The 21,597-nt window shown below is 29.7% G+C and overlaps 2 protein-coding genes across 3 annotated transcripts in view; one reads left to right on the forward strand and one right to left on the reverse strand.

Annotated features, from left to right (window-relative positions):
• Positions 1 to 669: 669 nt before the first annotated feature.
• LOC130902789 (armadillo repeat-containing protein 8-like) lies at positions 670 to 12,691 on the reverse strand. Of its 2 annotated transcripts, none has more exons than XM_057815116.1 (8): positions 12,411 to 12,691; positions 11,535 to 12,353; positions 10,230 to 10,396; positions 9,364 to 9,584; positions 9,012 to 9,283; positions 7,782 to 8,048; positions 6,235 to 6,377; positions 670 to 913 (listed from the first exon to the last, which is right to left on the reverse strand). In XM_057815116.1, the coding sequence occupies exons 1-8, from the start codon at positions 12,444 to 12,446 to the stop codon at positions 877 to 879; spliced, it is 1,962 nt and encodes a 653-aa protein (XP_057671099.1). In that variant the 5' UTR covers positions 12,447 to 12,691; the 3' UTR covers positions 670 to 876. The 2 variants fall into 2 exon arrangements, with proteins under 2 accessions (XP_057671099.1, XP_057671090.1); XM_057815107.1 differs by having other exon boundaries at positions 671 to 913; positions 9,352 to 9,584; positions 12,411 to 12,631.
• Positions 12,692 to 13,302: 611 nt separating this feature from the next.
• LOC130903496 (rho GTPase-activating protein 1) overlaps positions 13,303 to 21,597 on the forward strand; it is a 30,289-nt gene continuing 21,994 nt past the window's right edge. The window contains exons 1-2 of the mRNA XM_057815621.1: positions 13,303 to 13,550; positions 13,614 to 13,739. Of these exons, the coding sequence (XP_057671604.1) occupies positions 13,511 to 13,550; positions 13,614 to 13,739 (166 nt within the window). The 5' untranslated portion in view covers positions 13,303 to 13,510. The remainder of the gene's footprint in view (positions 13,551 to 13,613; positions 13,740 to 21,597) is intronic.

Raw genomic sequence — 21,597 nt, forward strand, 5'->3', positions numbered from 1 at the left:
GCAGTTTCTGAAGGCATTGACAGTGGCATCAAATACATTGTCTGGCGTGCATTTCGATCATCGAGTTAATATCTTTAGAAATGGTTGAGCGAATAGAGTTGGGAGTTTCTGCAGGCATTGACAGTGGCACCAATTACATTGTCTGGCATGCATTTTCGATCATCGAGTTATTATCTTTAGAAATGGTTAAGCCAGTCAGGCATGTATTTCGATAAACAAGTTATCGTTTTTAAAAAAGTAAAATGCCGGAGATCCATGTAAAGCCTGTTAAGAGACTCCGACTATCGAATAATGAATTGGCTTCAAAAGCAGTAAAACTGTTAATTTGAGATATTAATTTCGTTATCGAGAAGTAAGTCTGGTAGTATTCGTGCAGTGGTAGTGAACGGTTTATTAAGTATAAATCAATAGATTCATGAAGTTTAATTTTTTCTAATACAATAGACATAGTGTTGATTTTTGAAGCATCGCCTGAGAGGAAACAAATTTTAAGCAGATAGTAGCAGGTGTGTACACAATTAGTTCACCTAGTAATATGTTATATTAAAACAATTCAATATTTTTTATGATGCATTACTTAAGAGTAGACTTAAGATCGGTGAAAACTGTTACAATAAGATTAGTTAGATTACAGGGTGTCAGTTGGAAATTGGAATAAAAAACAAGAAAATAGTGTTAAACACAATGTAATTGTGTGCGATAAAATAACACAAGAATAATCAGAAACAATATTTAGGTACTTTTCAACAGTAGAACTTAAAGTACATATTATATCTTTTTTTTATTTAAATACATACTCAGTCTACATTTAATCACAATAAATTATTTAAAGTTCTCTATGTGCAAATTAATTAGAAAATTAAAGTTAAAAAAAAATCACAATTCGGCAAATAGGCATAGAACAGATTTCACTCTGAAAACAAAAAAATACAAATTAGTTTTTATGATTATACGTAATTACTGAAATTTCAGAGCATTCACATACTAAAAACTCTTGATTGTGATATGAACAATAATTAATGTTTTTTTTAATAACCTATTTTAGTATTGTGTTTAAAAAATATATGAAGGAGGATGGAGTACTACTTATACATAAAAAAAGAGAACAAATAAGGGAACATTACGTTAAGCTAAAACTAAGTCTATGCTAAAGTTTTAGAAACAAGATATATCCAAAGTAATTAAAAGAAAAGCAAGCAGTTTTCCACCCTCACAAATAAGCGATAATACACTCAATAGACTGGTAGAGAATAAAATTCAGGATGTAGGATTATATACTTAAATTTGAAAACAGCTTTTGGCACTACATAGAGAATATGAAAATGTTTAAAAAAATGAAAATACCAATAACATGAGTCAAAAGAATAAAAAATAAATAAAATAGACAGTGGACACAATTTATTTTGAAAATGGATAAAATAATGAACAGACCTAAAGAAAACTAGGTACACTAGTTGACTAGTAGAATATGAAAAATGTACTCGATAATTTGTTTATATGCAGATGGCATCGCATTAATTATGAAATTAAAAAATGTAGAATTTAGTAAATATGCACAATATGGAAGTGGGTGAAAGAAAAGGGAAGGGGGTACGCATCAACAAGATAAATGAAAGATGACCAAAAAAAGTATAAAACCACATAATTTTAGAAAGAGTATCGACTTATCAATATTAATGTAAAATTATTACAAAAACCTGGAGAAGAATTAAGAAAACAATAAATCAACAAAATTATACTATCGAATGAATAAAAGGATTATGAGCGAAAAAAAAGTTATTAAAATTGAAAATTCATATTGTAATAATTATTCTCAAAATAACATACCATAAGAAATTTGATGAAATTGGGGCAAATAAAATGTAACATTGGAAAAAAATAGTAGGACCAACAAAATACGAGAGACTTAGATACAAACATGTACGGAAGATGATTGGCCGAAAATTAAAAATCAATAAAATGAGAAACAAGTTTTTGTCAAGGTCAGAAAAACATGAGTGAAAAAGGACACGAAAGTCGAAATCAGAAATAGTAGGAACTATTCTCCAAAAAATTATCAAAACACAACAAAAAATAAAAACAAAAATTAGAATTTCTGCATGGAACAGATTTTACACCCCAATATCACAATTATTCAGCTATATATAAATCAAAGCTTCAACTTTTCTATTAAGTTTATAATTTACATAATATAAATATTTCCAAATTATTCCTAGATTGGTGGAGGATATTACTTCTTCAAATAGTTCAGATTATTTTTGCTAGTTAGTTCAGTTGAAAATCGTAAATTTTAGATTTCCAGTTTGCTTATCAAAACTATGTGACGAAAAAACAGTTTAATATAATAAACCACTGTTTGGTTTGTGGTTATAATGCGGTATTTTGGCGGTAATAACTTCATATATTTTGAGATATGACTTTTGTTATTTGTGAAATATAAAATAATATGTTGGGTACAGTAAGACACCGCTTAAAGCGGGGGATACGTTCCATCAAAGTACAACGTAATGAGAAATGGCTCTAAACGAGGCTATCTTAACATGTAAATAATAAAGTTAGGGGAAGATGGATAGAAAATTGGTTAAGTATTAAATTTAATTAATGGTTTTTTTCAATAAAAATAAAACCAAACATATTTATTTCTCAGAAAAATGAAAAGAATATAAACGAATATACTTATAAAAACAAATAAAATTCTAAGTCAGTCAGATCATTCAGTATTTTCTGTGTTTCCAATTTTCTCCCTTTTTGTCAAGAAGTCATCTAATATAGTTTGCGTTTTTCTTTTGCATTCTGTTGGAAGTTGTTAATAAGTGTATAAAGTATCTATAACACCCCGTATTGCTTTTGAACTCCTGTCAAAATTTGTATAATTTTCAACAAATTGTTCCATAATTTCTTTTTTACAAACACCATCGAAAGTTCTTTTTGTTCTTCTTCGAAATTACTATTATCAATATTTACATTTTCTTCTTGCTCAGTTAATTTCTTTAGCTCATAATTAGAAAGACTAGCTGCTGTTTCTTGAACTATTTCTTCGACGTCTTCCACATTTAATCATCTAAACCGGTTTTTTTCGTTAAGTCCTCTATTGCATCCATATTGATAGTGTCCGCTCTTACTTAAATCTGGCCAAATGTTCTTCCATACTTCTTTCAAAAATCTTTCAACAGCATTTATGATATTGTAGTTTTTTCTAAATTCACTTAATGATTGCTTCTCTTCTTCGTCTGTTTTTCCAAACATCTGCCAAATGTAATACGCCTTAAAATTGGCTATAGCGCCTTGGTCCATTGATTGGATTAAGGCAGTTGTGTTAGGAGGCAAGAAAACCATTTTGACTGGAAGCATGTTAAGTCAGATAAATTTGTTGGGTAGCTAAAAGCATTATATTTTAATTTCGCAATAACGTTTAACAGACGGGCAGAAATGTTCAGTGCACGAATCCTGGATAATTTTCATATTTATCGATGATTTTTTATTAGATTCAAAAATTACAGGTAAAGTTGATTTAGATATACCTAATAACTAATAGTGGTTTTAATTTAAAATCTCCGCTTGCATTACCACCCAGTAAGTGTTAAGCGATCTTTCGCAGCTTTAAATTCTGATGCTCGTTTCTCTTCACAGGATAAAATTGTTCTTTTTGGCATTCTTTTCCAAAACAGGTCTGTTTCATCAACATTAAAAACCAATTCTGGATTATAGTTTCCTCGTTCAATTATTATTTTTAATATCGCTGGGAAACCATCCTCGAATAGCAACGAAAGTTTCACTTATATCACTCGCCTCAGCCTGAATGCATTTAAAAATTCTTCTACTTTTTCCGTTATGAAAGATTGGTTTGATGTCATATTGCGTTCAATTTCATCATCGATCCATAAAGAGAGTCGTTTTTCCATTTCCTCTATAATGTTATTTCTAGAACGGTTAATTCTACTTGCAAAGCTTGACGTAGTTGCAGTAACCGATTACCGTTTATTTTTTCTTTATTATTAAGAATTGTCCTTATTGTTGAAGTTGCCAAATTCAGTGCAGCACTTATTTGAGATTGACGTTCACCAGAATCTAATCTTCTAATTCCAGTATAATGATTTGTCTAATTGCCTTTTTTGCTTCTTGTTTATTATCACCCATGATAAAAACTAAAAATCATAATATTTGTCATCGTATTAATCCTTATATTATATAAATTTATAAACTTACAATAATGTTTCAAATAATAAAAATGCGTCCGTACAGCACCTAACCAACAGAACTCCATACACTCTCATTTCGGGGAATCCCCGGGTTGATATAAAAGAGTGTTAAACCGAAACAGGGTTAAGCTGGGTCTTGAGCTAAGGACACATTTTTAACACGTGCCGTGTTAATACGTGACAACACGACACGTCAGAATGCGAGACATCAGATAGGCCGGACACTTATGTGTATTATAAAACGTGTGTGCCAACTGACATTTTGATGTTTTTAACCTGTTAAGTAGTATCCTCGACCTTCAGGTTCACACAACACACATTCACAATCCTCTTGAGCTTATAATATAATGGAGCACCTACAAGAAGAGATGGATTGATTGGTTGGATGAAGAAGAGGAAATGGTTGCGGTTACCGCAGCATTGCTTATGCTATAATATGAATCCAGGGAGTACTGTTATTAACAATTAACATAAAGATAATTATAGATATATTACGGAAACGAATATAGTTAAGGAAACACTTTTCAGTCACGTTCAGAACAAACTCGGCACAGGTGGTGAATATAACCTACAGCATTTTGTAACACTTCTGACGAAAATCTGACCAACGTAGATATTGAAGATAATCTAATAATAAATAATTATTTAACACGTGTTAATGCGTGTTAACACGACACGTGTTAAAAATGTGTCCTTAGCTTTACTGTATATGCCATTTGACTATGGGGGCTTGAGAAACAAACAATGAAAGGCTTTTGTTATTTAATGAACAAATGTATCGAGAAATAATAAAAAATTTCAATCTTTAATAACTGGTATAGAAAAAATTTAAATAAAAAACAATATCCAAGTAAATATTTTATTACAGTAGTTTATCAATTATTAAACCTAACAAATGCCCCATATATGTTTACAGACCGCTTTTGAATACTAAAATCATATTGTACAAAAGGCTATAAATAATTATATATGGTTGTTAGAGTCATATCGATATAAAATAAAGTATGTAATTTGATACGATTTGGGACTTCCAGTGTCTAAGGAACACTTGGAGTCAATTAACTATGATGTGGGTCCCCATTAGAATCGTTTACCATAAATCTTAATGAATTCAATAATCCTTAAGTTAAGTAGTTAAAATTATTATTCTTCACAGTCACATTAATATAAGACAAAAATTTGGTAATCCGAGACGATACATTGATGGTGGGTAAAATAAGGAACGCTTTGTATCACTCAACCAGATCCTGATGGTTCCCATCAGGAGGTGAATCAATTTACTTACAAGAGGTTGTATTTTTATCTGCGTTATATTCGTGCAATGTTTTTAAAATTAGATAATTTTAAATTGGAATTTATTATTTGAAAACAAATGGTTCTTAACAATGTTTTATTCAAAAATATATTTTGCTAGCTATTAGAAGTGGTTGGACCAATATATTTTTGTTTTTAAGTCTCTATAAATATATTATATTATATATATATAATATATTATATTATATATATATATATATAATATATTATATTATATATATTCTTAAACAAATTATCAGGTGTTTATCCTTGTAAAATCTTTCTAAACTGACATTAGAAAAACTGTGTCTATTAACATTTTTTGAAAACATTTTATATTTCATTATTCAATTAAAAAGAATGTTACATATATTTGTCTCAGATAGATATTCACTACTCTAAAATGATAGTGAAAAGAGGACTTCAAAATATTACTAATAAATAACAAACTGGTTGAAAACTGGATTGGTATGATGTCTTTAAACTATACAAACACTGTAGAAACTTATGGTAAAGGCATCATAATTTATAATTTTGTTTAAGTAAATACTGTCGAGTTATTTCAACCGAATAAATACAAACCTTTTTTTAGGACACATTACCAGAACAAACTTTTTTTTTGAAATTTGTTACAATTTATTTAGTTTATTTGTTTAGAATTAAAATAAAAATAAAATAAAACCAGCGTAAAACATAAGGTAATATATTTGTTACTACACTCTTTTTGAAAACAGTTACTTACCTATTAAATAGAATTGTGTCAGATGTACTCAAAAGCTGCTGTAAAATATTGACTACCCCTAATTCTTTCAGACGTGACTGTCTTTCTAATACTCCTGGTTCTCCTCTTCGTGCTAGGTTATTTATACAAAAAACAGCAGACTCCTTAAAGCAGATTTCAATTAATATTACTGATAGTCTTTCAAAATAAAATTTAGTAACACTTGAGGGTATTCGGGAATAATGTAAAAGTATAACTTTGTCTTATATAGAATCTAATTCTGTTGTAATAATGAAAAAAATTATGTTGCTTGTTAATAATAAATATTTGCAATAAATCACGTCAAAAAATGTATATATGAAATACTAATATGCCATTTGTAAGTAAAATATGAGTGTACGTGATTTCAAGTCAATGGATACAATGCTATACATTCTATTGAGAATTGTAGCTACTCAAATTGAGCTCTTTTGACCCTGTATTTTTGTGGGTGGTCATCCCGCATTTTATCCCTATTTAATTACACCTTATCGCATATTTTTTAAGCCACGACTATTGATCTCCATTTCTTTCTGCCTTGCATCTGTTTGTTCCAGTGATATACTTCTAGATTTTGGATATCTTGCACAATTTGATCTATTTTTTTGATCTACCAGGCGAACTTTTTTCGTACCGTCTCCGTTCTGTAATTTTCTTTGTACCCTTCCACTCTTTTAATGTGTCCGCACCATTATATTCTTTTTGCTATAAATGTATTTACTATATCCTCACTTTCTAATATATTCTTAATTTCATAGTTCATAAGTCCTCTATACTCATTATTTCCCACTTTCACTGGTCCATGAATTTTCCTAATTATTCTCCTCTCTCATTTATCCTTAGTTGTTCTTTGTCCATCTTTGTTAGTCTCATAGTTTCAATGGCGTATGTAACTACTGGTTTTATCACAATCTTATAGACTCTTAATTTGATTACTCGGTTTATTTTCTTGCTCTGCATTAAATTTTGTACTTATTATATACCCTATATCCTGGAAGACATCTTTGTCTTGTCTCATGTTTTGTGTCATTTTAGTTGCTTATAATTGTTCCTAAGGTCTTGAAGGTGTCATCTACTTTGAAGATGAGGTCATTTATCTTTATTGTTTCTTGTTTGTGAATTTCTTTTTTCTTTCAATTTCCATATATTTTCTCTTTTTCTGATTTATTTTCAAAACCTCTTGTTCCCGCCTCTCTTACAATTTTTTGTAATGTGTCCTCAAGACTTATTCAGTACCTTGCTAATAGAGTTAAATCATCAGAATATGCTATTACTTGTATTGAATAACTTTTGAGGTTTACAAGTCAACAGATTATTTAATAAAGTTAGGTAGATATTGAATGTAAAATTCCATTTTTACAAACAGAAGAGTGTCGTGTTTTAATAATAAAAATAGACTGCACGGATCTAAAAAAGATATGTATTATTTCTTAAGAGCATGCAGAATCCGAATTTCTCCTCTGTGTGCAATGTTGGAACGATTTCGGTCAATTTAACCATTAACCTTAAAATTTTCTCTATTATCTTACCTGTAAACATGGTGCCGGGTGTATCATGTAATCAATCAACTTTTTGAGTACATCTTCATTTGACATTATGTGATCTCTAGCTCGTTCACCGTCAGCAATATTTCCTAAAATACATATAGCTTGTTCTTTGACATCTGGCGGATGGGAACCTTCCAATACCATAACAACACCTTGCATTATTTGGGGTCCATGTAATGCCATTATCATATCCGTGTGTATACGGGGAGACACCAAATTTCTAATTAGGCCTAACGTTTTCATTAAAACCTGCACATATATAAGACGATGATTAAATAAAATAAAAGACCAAATAGTGTTTTAAAATTAAGTAGGTACCAGTATCTACGTAAAAAAGTTATTCATATAATATTTTTATATGTGTCTCGATAACAAAGTGATCATCTTCAGAATGTAAAACTATTTACTTTGGTCTGTTAATAAATTACTTGTTGAAACATTGATGAGATAGTGATGATATAGTAAATATTCTATTCAGTATTAATAATAGTAACAGTTTCATTTTAGTTCAGTATAATTAAGAACAGTCATTGCATGTTTTCAATTTTAACAAATGAATAAACACATTAAAACAATATCGTCGGTCAGAAACAGTAATGGAACATTTCCAAATGATATTTTTTTGAGTATTGAGGTTTAAATGTATAAAAATATCAAATGTTATTTCAATTTAACTTGAGATTATTTTGTGTTTTTTATTTATTGTATAATATGTAGATTATAGCTAAGTTTAAAATGTGTTACTAAGATTTAGGATGTTATTTGTAGTTTTTGAGTTATCAGTTTTTTTGTGAAATGTTCCAATAATAAATTATGACATTTCCTTAAAATTTGAAAACTAATAAGAATACTTCTGGAATAGGCCAGTAATGAAATTAAGAAAATAATCAATTTAGAAATCTTATTGGTTTATTGAATGTTTACAAAAAAGATCAGTTTAAATCTTAAAATAATAAGGTGGTGCAAATCAATTGTTTCTTTAGGTTTAATATGATTCTCTCCAGCCACAAAGTAATCTGGAGATTAAATTTACAATGTTGACTGTCATCATTGATACATAATTTTCAGATAATTTATATATATTTATAATAATTTTTATATTTAATCTCTTCTAAAATTCCAAATAATTGATCCCTTGTGAACTAGACAAAGATCAACTAATCTTATAACTCGACCATGCAAAAAAATAATACAAAAAATATAAAAAAATACCTTTGTATCTGAATCTGCAAGTAACCTGAATATTTGGTCAGTGCCCAGCATTGTTAAAATTTGAGATTTCAATATTTGTTCAGCTTGGAAAGAGAGATTCATTAGAGCCCAAACACCATTTAAACGTAGACTGGGATCAGAATGTGATGTCATGGTGGCCAATAGTTGTACAACTCCTTGTTGTATCATTGGTTCCTTAGCAGGCGAGAATTCTAATAGCAAGTTGCAGAGAGCAGAAGAAGCGGCTGTTAAAAGTTCAGAACTTGGACAATCTGGAATGAAAATAATTTTAATATCGTTTAATATTGATATAATGTATAAAATAGAAAAATTCTATTACCTGGTGACATACCTGTCAATAAGGCCATCAATGGCCTCCATACAGTGTGATCTTGAAAAGTTGTACGTAATTGTTGAACAGATCTACTTAGTGAGTGTAAGCACCTTACAGCTGCCAATCTTATTTCTTTGTTTTCATCTGCTAAACCATCTACGACTCTATCCATGAGACATTTTGTATCTATTATTCTTTTTCTGATATTTTCATCGTTTGCTCCCAAAGATGCAAATGCCCTACAAAATAATGAACACTAATGTTTTTTATACTCAGTGAAGTATGAGCAGTGTATTTTTATAGGGAACAAAACAAGTAAGTTACATTGAAAATGAAGTTTCATGTTTGTAAGGATTGAAAATCTAACAGATGGTATTTTATTTGATATTTATTTTATTTATATATAAGTAAGACTTGTTTAATACCACTTAGCCTTCATTTTGACTTTCAAAAATAGCTAAAAGTTTACAATCTATTCCTGATTTCATCATTGGCATTGATGTTATTTTTAACATTTTTAATTTTTTGTATTAGCTAGCTCCAAAAAGAAGAAGTTAATAATACATTTTCTGTTGATTTTTTGACCTTTTTAATCTCACACCAGTGTTCAAATCTGGTGAATGCAGCTTCATTCTCACTAGCTTATTTGGTCATTAACAAATTGTTTTCTGCTAGCTCTGTTACGTCGTACAATCTAACATTTTATAAAATCAACAACCAATAATTCAATTAGACAAAAATGTAAAAGAATTACAACTTCTCAATTGCAACCTTATTATGGAAATAGAGTAGAATGTTGTAGGTTGTATTATTATATTAGGGATTATTTGTATAACATAGATATTTAATGTTTTTTAAAATATTTAAATCTGAAAAATACATACTTAAAAGCAGCTCCACGAGCAGCAGCACTTGGGCATTTCAATAAATCAGCCAAAGCACCGACCAATTGATTGCTAATAGCTGCCACTTGCTGCAAATGACTATCTACCTCTGTCAAATAAGCCAATGTTTCTGCTGCTAAGGCTCTGTGAGTTTCTTGATGGTCAATCTACCAGAAACAAAAAAAATTGGTGATTTCAGTCAAAATAATAAATCCTGGTCAATATATAGTCGAACACTAAAGTTTCATAGTTTAAATATAACTAAAATAATACATATGTTCAAATTATTTTCAGTAAACATATGCAGAATGATGTCACTTAAGTTAGCAGAGCAATATAAGAAGACAGAAAAAACAAAAAGCAGAAAATGAAGTTTAAAAAATTTATCTATTCTGAAGCATTTAATCAACATTATTCTATCACCAAATTATTCAGGCACTAACGAGGCCATACAAGTCTATAATTCCTCGGCAATAATAGTATTCTGCTGAGAAAACTCAAAACAAAATCATTTTTTTTTAGTCTCAGAAAACAGTGGCAAAAGTCTCCAATTCCATGCAAGAATACCAATTTTTTTATCATTGAACAACAGAGCATTCAATTAGATTTTAATTATGGTAGTATTCTACTTTAATTATCTATTGATTTTGCATATTTAACTTGCTTCGCTTTATTCTGCTAACAGCCCATTTCTCAACAGCAGAAAATTCAATACGGCTCTTCATTTTCTACCTATTGTTTTTTCTGTCTGCTCATATTGCTCTTCAAACTTTAGTGACATTGCAGAACGCAATTTTCTCACAATATAAAAACTTTGTGGTATATATATAGATGAGAATTATAATAATAATAATTCGCCACAAGTAGAAAATTATGGATAAGTTTTTCAACTAGTGATTTATTTAATTACAACCATGCAAATTGTTTATCTATTTCTACCAGATTAAAAAATACATATAAAAATTTTAAACATTCCACCACATAATATCAATTTTTATCATATTATTATAAATTACCAAATTTAATGTTTAAGAAAGCAATACTGATGACATACAATTAAATTAAAATCAAATGTTCAAATTTTGTATCAATCTTCAAAAAAATCCATTAAGCAACTGTTTACAAATAATTCAAATTATTTTGATAGAATCTTCACTGTAATTATATCTTGCAGATTAATTAAATTTGACAAAATAAACAATTAACATGACATGAATTGTAGAATTGAAGCATCTATCTCACATCTACAGAGAGGAAATAATATTTAACCATTTTTATATGCTAAAATTAATGCAAGCAACTTACCTGACACAACCTAACAAGACAGGGAAGAGTTCGATAAGTAACAATTGGGTCACAGGAAGAAAGAGCCCCTGCTCTATACAAATTGGTTAAACATCTGGCAGCTCCTAACTGCATATCAATAGGTCTGTCTCTAGAAATAAGTATTCCAAGATAATCAGGTAATTTTATACCCTTACAAGTAGTATCTACTAAGACTGCGGCAACCACTGGATGATTAAGACACATTGTTGCTAGACATGTTACAATGGGTATTGTAACTGAATAATTTTGAACAGATAAAAGAGTAGTAAGTGCTGCAGGAGCTCCAATTGTGCTTAATATAGTTTGTTCCTGAGGGCCTCTGCATGCCGAAGTTAAAATATTGGCAACACACGATTGACGCTGTAAAGAATCTTTAGGGTGAGCAAAACTCAATAACTTCCTTAAGCTTTTCACATCATATTTTACATTGGAGGAACTTGGATGTTGTGAAAGTGTACGGAGACAACACAAACAAGGATCAATTAATCTTTGATCATTTTCTTCTAATACTTCCAGAATGATCTGACTTGTTCCGGAATTGATAAGTAGTTCCACATGTTCTTCTTTACCTTTGGCGAGAGATCCAATAGTTACGGCTGCTTCAATACGCACATTTGTGTTAATTTCTTTGTCGCGGAGCAAACTTAAAAGCTTTGGGACTATACCTTGAGCTATAACACTCTCTTTTTGGCGATTTGAACCAATTACTGAATTTTTTATGCAAATTATCGATGAAAGACATTTAGCAGGATCTTTTGAATATAGGTCATCGATATAACTCCTAGTACACTCGACATTCTATAAAAAATAGTCTTAATGAGTTTTTTTCCAAGTATGAGGTTAGGATTGTCTTACCATAAATGCTGTGAAAACTTGCATTTCTAATAGCATCGCATAAGAACTTTAATACATTTAAAATATACGTGAATACCTTGCGGTATTATGTACAAAATAAAGTAACATCTAATTCGATGTATTTATTAATAACTTTAAAATCGTACTTATTCGTATTTTGACATTAGTTGTCAATGTCGCCGACAAACAGTTCAGACGTACATCGCTAAAAGAAGCCGACTAAGTCATATTCAAAAAGCTAACAGTTGTGTTATGATGAATGTTTAAACCAATTTTAACTGGAAAATATTAGTATAAAAAAATAAAAATAATAAGAATATGGGATATGGTAGAAAACAGCAATCACAATCTTAAATGATAGTAGTATCATTTTGAAAACGGCTAATGGCATAGCCCCACATCATTTTATGCTAGTGATTTTTATATTTCATCCTATCTTAGATATATTTATTTATATACTATTTACAATACTTAAGGTAGATTTATATCCATGTCTCTTGAAATGTCTACCAGATATTTCTTGTAGACTATAGATGTTCAGCTTGTGAGTTGGTAGCAAAAATCATGGTTTTGCTTCCAAGTTTTGCATAATTAGAAGAGGGACTTAATTTGATGAATCATATTTTATAGTTTTCATATATGTATAACTAGAGGCGATATACAACGTTCTTCGCGCATTACTATCCTGATATATTTTTATAACGTTTGTTTATATAATTAATTTTTATTTTTCAAAGGCGTCTCTGTACTAAACAGGCCATGCTTATAATATCTAAAGAATCTACAGTTATAGTTAAATGAATGCTAGCATTTCTGATTAAATATACTTCTATTGGCAGATTCTTATCCATTGCCATTGCAGTGGTGGTCAGTGAACCAATCAAAGAGAAGCAAATTCATACATTTCTGGAGCGTCTATATTGCTAGAGGAGCTTAATAGCAAGTGAAAAAAAAAAACATGTCAGTCTGACGGTGTTTTTTTATATAAATTTTGGCGAACGAAAACGGCGTAAAATATATAATTACTAAGTATAGCAACATTCTATTTATTTACACATGAACATGTTTTCATAATTTTATTGTGTGATTCTATTAAAAACATGGATAAAAGTCAACATAGTTCCAGCAAAGCTGCTCCAGGTAAAACATCAATGTTTACTTCTTATATTGTTGAAGTTGAAATTATCCAATATATTCTCCTAGTGAATAATTTTGGAGCTGACAATGAAGAACCATATCCAAGTCTATCAGATTATCATGATTATGAACCAAATCTTGAATTTGATGATTCGGAATTGCAACATTCTTCCACAGCTTTAGCTCAAACAGGTAAGAATATATAAAATGTTTTTTAATTCTAGCATACATAGCTCTTATACTTATGCATTAAAGGTGTATATGTATAGTAAAAAATATATTAATACTTTTTTAAATCAAGGAGTTTTTTAAAAACTTTTACGAAAGCATACATTGGGAAAATTCTTTGGTAATGTCAATATGTTGATTATAAATATTTGCATTCAATTTTTTAACTGATAACATGTTTAAACCACACCTGTATATTAACATATTTCTCATAAATGTTTGTAGGTATGTCTTTATTAATGGTAAATGTCAGTTTTATTTACATTTACCGTTATTCTCTCACTTTTATTATATGAATGAATTATAGTTACTAAATCAACTATATTTGGAACTAATTGATGATTATTGATACATAACTCAATAATTGAACTATTACAATTTGTTAAATAAATGATTAATGCACAATCACAGAAAACTATCTATGTATTTCATATGGGACCCTAGCCTTGGGCTGCATAATTAAATTATATTCAGTGTAAATGTAAACAATCTTTAGTGGTTACACATGAAGAAAGTGTGTAGGGCATCCACTGACTTGTGTTGACAATACATACACTCAGGCGTTTGTACTTTTTTATTGTTCATAGCAAACTTTCTTCTGTAACTATATACTGTTTATGCAAAAAAGCTAAACTCTTTTAAAGAGGTGATGAACAGTAATTAGCTATGATACTGATTACCGGAATCACTATATGAGGAAAGCATGTGCTTTATTTGTTGAATGCCAATATCAAAGTAAGATGGTGGGTGAAACTCCTCTTGTGAAAATAGATTTTAAGTATGTTCACTAAACACAAAAATTGTTGTGTTTTGCTTCAACCATGGCGAACTGAAAAAAACTGAGATGGTGTGTTAGAAACAGTGCTCAACAGAAGTGCTAACGCAGATAACTGAATTGTATATCAGATTGATAGAAACATTACATCTTGAAACTTATGCCCATATACTACATGCAGAAAGGATATGTTCAGTTTAATAGTATAACGAAAGGAAAATGACTAACAACCACTACTCGAGGAGTGTAATTTTGTAAATTGAAGTAATTTTCTTATTGTTTTGATTCAGTAACTGTCTTTAAATGAGAGGTTATTAAACTGATAAGTACCTAATAATTTTCACATTATTAATTATTGGGTTTTACCTTAGTTTCAACAGATATATAATTATTTTTAAATTATCTCTTTTTACAACAATCAAGTAAATAAAAAGTATTACTTATTATTGATCAAATACAAATAATTTTTTTATGCCCTGAGTATTTACGAATTACTGTTATAAAATGTTTATATTACAATTATAACTGTAAAAGTAGTGAAAGCTTTTGTAATTTTTGCATATTTTATATTTTAAACAAAGAGCATGGAATCTCCATTCTCGTCTTCATTTTGTAAAGTGACAGTAATTATCGTTATTCAAAAATTTTGAAGTATCACTGTTAATTAGTTAATTTTGATATTTTTTTGCCTTTTGAAACATGAGCTCATCACAGAGAAAGTACAACTGTGATTTACTTTGTTATATTTGTGGTGTTTATATAACAAATGAACAGACTAGAAATATCACAGAATTTGTTTATGGGACTTGAACTAAAAATTTTGGAATAAATATGGGAAAATTAGATAAGCCATGGGTCTCTTATGAGGTTAGTAAATCCTGTATTGAGTAATTACGATTGTGGAAGAATGGAAAAAATTTCAGATTTGATTTTAGTAGTCCTTTTATCTGCATTGACCCTAGGAATGATTTTGATGATTACTACTTTCTTGTAATAGAAGCTAATATTTCAATTCAAATAAAAAATGGAGATGTCAAACTTACAGTTTACCAAATATTCTGTTCTAAACAATAAAAATTAATATGTAGGCTTTTGGTTTGGGTTGTGTAGCAAAAAACAATCTTTATCTCAAGTATTTATGTCTAATAGAAAACAAAATAAATCTCTTGCGTCATTAGTTTATGTATAGGTGGATTTTGTATAGTTGACCTTGTTCTTTTGAAGTTTTATTCAAGTTTATATTTTTATTAGATTATGTAAAGTACAAATCTGTCAATATTATGTAATCTACATTTTTAGATTTAGCTTGGATTATTCTCTTGATAATTCTAAATTTTTGTGAGCTCTGCTTAAACAATCGGAGAGTGCACAAATGTAAAAACATCGAAAAAAACAAATAAATAAATAGAGAAATGAGAAAGAAAATTCGAATATCAAAAGAAGAGTGGATAAAAGAAAGGTGCGAGGAGATTGAATTACTTCAGAATAAACAGGACAGCCACGAAGTTCATACGAAAATAAAGTAACACATTCCAACAAAAATCAATTTGTATCGGGTATATTAAATGAAAACAATGAAATGGTAACAGAAGAGCAAGAATTATTAAAAGTATGGAAAATATATATACGGAAAACATTCGCTAGCGATACGTCACGAATATTTGACAGGAATCATAGATAAGCACTTAAACTGAGTCAAAACGTAAAAGCAACGGATCTGGGCCAAATTCACATATAAGTTATGAAACTAATAGAAGAAATTCAAAATCCAAGAAATGTGATCTGGTTATTTGATGTTATTGGCATGGAAAGATAAAAGGGTCGTCACTACACTTACTTCGTGGGATACTTCAGAAACACAGCCCATCAACAGAAGAGTACGTGGAGGTAAAGTTATAAATAAGCCAAATGTAGTGGTCAATTACAATAAATTTATGGGAGGTGTCCGTGCAGACTCTTATTCAGCGTTATACTGTTTCCTGAGGAAGTCTTTGAAATGGTGGCGAAAGTTATTTTCTTGGGGACTCGAAATGTCCAGTGTCAATGCATATTTATTATATAAAATTTTAAAATAGGGCCAAAAACAACAAACCAATGACCCATCTAAAGTTTGTTCGGCAATTGGTTGACAAAAAAGTTTCGGCAGGGATCCAAAACTTCTGGCACACCATCATTTGTAGATATAGAAGAGCGGCTAAATGGTAAATTATATATTTTACGCCAAAATATCGGAAAAAAAGAGACTGTGCGGTATTTTCTAACCGTAAAGTACAAGGCGGCAGGCGGGAAACTAGGTATATTTGTGACACTTGCACCCCTAAGCCTGGCCTACATATTGGTGATTGTTTCGAACGGTACCATACACTAAAACATTATAAAACGTAATTTTTTTATATTGTGTATAAATTTATTTAGTGATAATGATAGTGATTATGGTAAGGTTAGGTTTGATTTGTGTTTCTCTATTGTTGCAATTTATTATTTTTGTAAGCCATTATTTTTATTATTATATTTGGATAAACATCTGCGTAGAAAACATTTTTAAAAAACATCCCAAAAAATAAAAAAAAATTATTTAACTATTACAAAATTCACTCAATTAGAAAAAAATTGACCAAAAATTGAGATGTTAGTACTTTTTATATCACAATAAATTTTATGTTTGAGATAGAAGCCCCATTTTTTTTCCAAATTTTCTTCATGTTTTGCAAAGGACATTAAACAAATAATTATTATATTATAATATATATTTCCAATAATAAGTAATCTATTAATAACAAATTGTGAAGTATTTTTTATAACGTCTTAACAGCGAATAACGTCCATTTAAATATCTTCTGTGGGTAATTTAAAGGCCCAACATTTTTTCAAACTTCCATTTTCTATTGAACATTTAAATAAACATAAATACAAAAGAGTTTAAATAATATCACCAGAGTTATAAAACCTGTACAATGGGATAAAAAGTTTCATTAGATATTCGAGTGCCATTTGTAAAAGAAAATTTGCAAACATTTTGGGACTATGATTACAAAACGAGCGATGCACGTCAGCGCTCTAACGTAAACTTTATGAATTTTTTTTACGTTACAAAAAATCTTTGCATCCAAATTTTTGGCTAATTGTTTTTTAATTCAGTTAACTTTGTAATAGTTGAATACTTTTTTAAATTTTTTGGGTCTTTGGTACAGAATCGTGAAATATGTACGAAATTTTTTATCCATTTAATCTTCTGTTTTTGGTAGTAAAATTATGTCATTTTTTCACAAAAATTGAGTTTATTGTAATGTTTTTCTTATTTTATTTATAGGATTTCTATTCGTGACTAAAATTAATAAACATTGTCTCTTACGTTCTTAATTCATTTAATACCTACACTTAACTATTTTATATAATTCACTTATCACTGTCACTTAAAACTAACTAATTATTTATTTAAATTCTGCGATTACTTTCTATTTCGGTCTGTTCACTACGATTATTTATTATAAACTAACTAAACTGCGTTACACAAACTCTCATATATCCCAAAAGAATTCTAAAAACTTCTAGAAAATTGTTCCGACTGCTGTAATAAAAAGTTGTATAAAAAGCAAACATCAAAGGCAAATTTTAGATTTCACTGGTATTCCAATGGTGCATCAAACTTCGACTAATTTTAGAATTCCATAATAGCAGGACAGGACCTGCTTGAGGACCCATTTCGCAAACTTCTTCGTAACATTATTTTGTGAAAAAAATATTCGTGATAGAAATTCGTGGATAACTTCATACAGGTATTAAAGGTGCATTCTGAAGGGCTATAAATAAACTTATATAATTTTGGGACTCTATCAATTATAATTTATCAACGAAATCATATAAAGAATCTGAAAAAAATAAGAAATTAATAAAATTATATCGTTGAAATAAAGTAATAATCTTAATTGTGGTCGAGGAAAATATTTTATTGGTTGCTTTTTATCACATTTCAATTATATTGCTAAAAAACACAGTATTCAGAAAAACATATAGAAGTTGTCCAAAAAGTAAATCAATAAAAGTTGTGGTAATTATCTAAAAATCATCCGCCACACGCTATCGACTTGGGGTTGTGGGGGGTATTAGAGGGAGGTAATTACAATATATGGAAGGTGGAATTACCTGTCAGTTATTGTTTTCAAGTTAGGTTAGGTTTTACTCAAGAACACTATTTATACAACATCTTTCCATGCTCATTTAACACCCCCCTCCCGCCACACCCCTTTATCCTTCTTATACTCCATTTTACCATAAAATAATACTAATTGAAGTTTCAATTTTTCCATATGTATTGTTCCATGATAAAATAATTATTACTTATGGTTACGTCCATTAACAATTATAATTGTTATTAATTTCATATATTTTTCACATATTATTTTCACTATTTAGATGTATTTTTTGTTTATATATTTTCAGATAAAATTTATATTTTGTTAACACACGTAATTTCAAAAATGTCAATTTTTATTCTTTAACCCTCTCTATTTCTTTAACAAGGGATAACTGACGGCTGAAATAATTTTTTTTCTGTTCAGTACACTTTTCTTCATTAACCCTCCCCCCCACAACTCCAAGTCGATAGGGGTGGAGGGGATGGTTTTTAGATAATTACCAAAGTTGTAATTATTTGTCATACCACTATTTTTTTATTTTTTACAAATATGTAGTTGGTTGATGACTAAATATTTATAAAAAATTTAAGTATATCGGTAACTTTTTGAAGTACGAAACAGTACAGTTAATAAATAACTACATACATAAGTCATTAGTCAATGTAAGGCATGCATTTGATTCCATATTCATGCAGTTTAAGAATAAATAAGTGAATCATTAACATTGGTGAAAAAGTATTGTTTTTTTATCAGTATTGCAGGTGTCTACCGTTGTTGTTATACTCAAATGGTTAAAGCGTTAATTTTTAAAATGTGTGTATGGTGTGTTTTAAATGTCTTGAGATGTTTTAAAAGCAGAGCTAAATATTGTGGTATGTAGCTGTGTATGACTTGAAAAGACAAATTAAGTAGATCAGAAAATAGGGATATTCAAGATTGACATATGTAGCATCCACTGATTCAAGTACCGTAATTCTGGTTATAGTTTCATTTTGATTACTGACGAATCATAATGACTGCGAAATTCTATCGATAGTTTATAGACAAGGAAAAACATTGATTTGATTTTTTTTACAACAGCTACTTATGTATAAATATTGTTGATATTAGTTTGGATTATTGATAGTTAGATATGGTACTATTTTTGGTGTGTTGCCTTAAATGAATTATTTTTTATGGACTTTTGTGGGGAACGAGGCGGTCTTTAAAGGTATATTAGATAACACATCACTCAATAAGTCGTGTGAATATCTAAGAAAAACACATTTTTTTGGCAAAAATTGATTTTATTCATTAATGTAATCTCCTTCGAGAGCAATACAATAATTTCAACGCTTCTCTAACTTCTCGATACTGTGCTTGTAGAAGGATTTGTCTTTTTCCTCGAAATTCCTTCTCCATTTGAATTTCTTACCGGCGAGCGTTTTTTTGAAATCAGCGATTAGCCAGTAGTCCCCGGGGGCCAGATCTGGATTATACGGTGGATGAGGAAGCAATTCGAAGTATAATTCGTTCAGTTTAACCAACATTGCCATCAACTGTGAACCGGTGCGTTGTCTTGGTGAAACAGTGGTTTTTTGTTCGACATTTAGGGTCGTTTTTCCTTGATTTTTGCATTCAAAAGATCCAATAATATATTAGAACGGAAACTAAGACTAGAATTTACAAAGTTGATTACACCAATAATGACATATACAGCAGAAACGCGACCGGACACGACCAAAACACAAAGAATGCTAGAAACAGCTGAGATGAGAATACTAAGGAGAATCACGGGAAACACACTGAGAGATCGAGTAATTAGCGACTACATTAGAACAACATGTAATGTGGAGAAGATTAAAGAGTGGTTATTGAATAGAAAAAAAGAATGGAACAACCATATAAGTAAAATGACAGATGATAGGGTAGTAAAGATCGCAAGAGACAAATTGCCGGTCGGGAGGAGAAGTGTCGGTCGACCCCGGCTCACATTTTAACTTTCAAACTGAGATTTTTAGTTTTAATAAATTATTTCTAATTCTTTCGACGTGATTTTGAACTTATACCATCATTTTTTTAATTTCTAATTCTAAGACAGCGAAGCTACGTTTATCTTTGGCAAGCTTACTGGCGGAAAGTACTTGCGGCCACTAAATTTGCTTGAAAATGCGTGTGTACATATTTTCAAGTTCATTTGCTTAGTAGTGAAATGAAAATGCCTCCAAAATATGTCGTAGTGAGCGCTACTGTGAGAGTTGCTGCAAATTAAATTGCCAATAGTTTAATAGAAATTTTAAAATGCAAAAAATATAATTAGATTTTTTTTACTTCTTGTATATTAACGGTTTTTCACTTCCAGTATTGTCATGTCAATATTTTTAAGTCCCTCTTCCATTAACCTGTTTAAAAGCTTCTCAAACTCATTTTCTCTTACTACATTGTTCATATGCTCATTTAATTTTATATTCCATGAAAGTTTGAAAATGAAATTATTTGATTTTCGTTCCATTTACACTTTTGAATATTATTACATTGTCGAAACCTGTTTACACCTGTAAAGTACGAAAAAAATCGGCAAATCGGCCAGTAAACTATTTGATCCGTCAACTTCTAGCAAGCGCTTACTAGCAAATAGTAAAGGCCCTTTTACACCTGGGCAACACTACGCGGCATTATAGAATCTTAAAGGGCCGCATACTAGAATAATTAAAAATGTGACAAGAATAATGCAGCATGGACGGTGGATTCGATGCAACATTATTGATGCGTTAAAACCGTTTCTAGGTTATGTTTTGTTTGTATTTGTTTTTAAAAATAAAGATTTTCGCGAAATCAAACTAAGAAATTGTGAAGAAGATTATCGGTCATGAAGTGGATATTTTCAATCATAAACTTTTCAAATTTGAATGGATTCAAAATAAAGTCGACG

Source organism: Diorhabda carinulata, chromosome 2 (genome assembly GCF_026250575.1).
Source record: "Diorhabda carinulata isolate Delta chromosome 2, icDioCari1.1, whole genome shotgun sequence".
NCBI lineage: Eukaryota > Metazoa > Arthropoda > Insecta > Coleoptera > Chrysomelidae > Diorhabda > Diorhabda carinulata.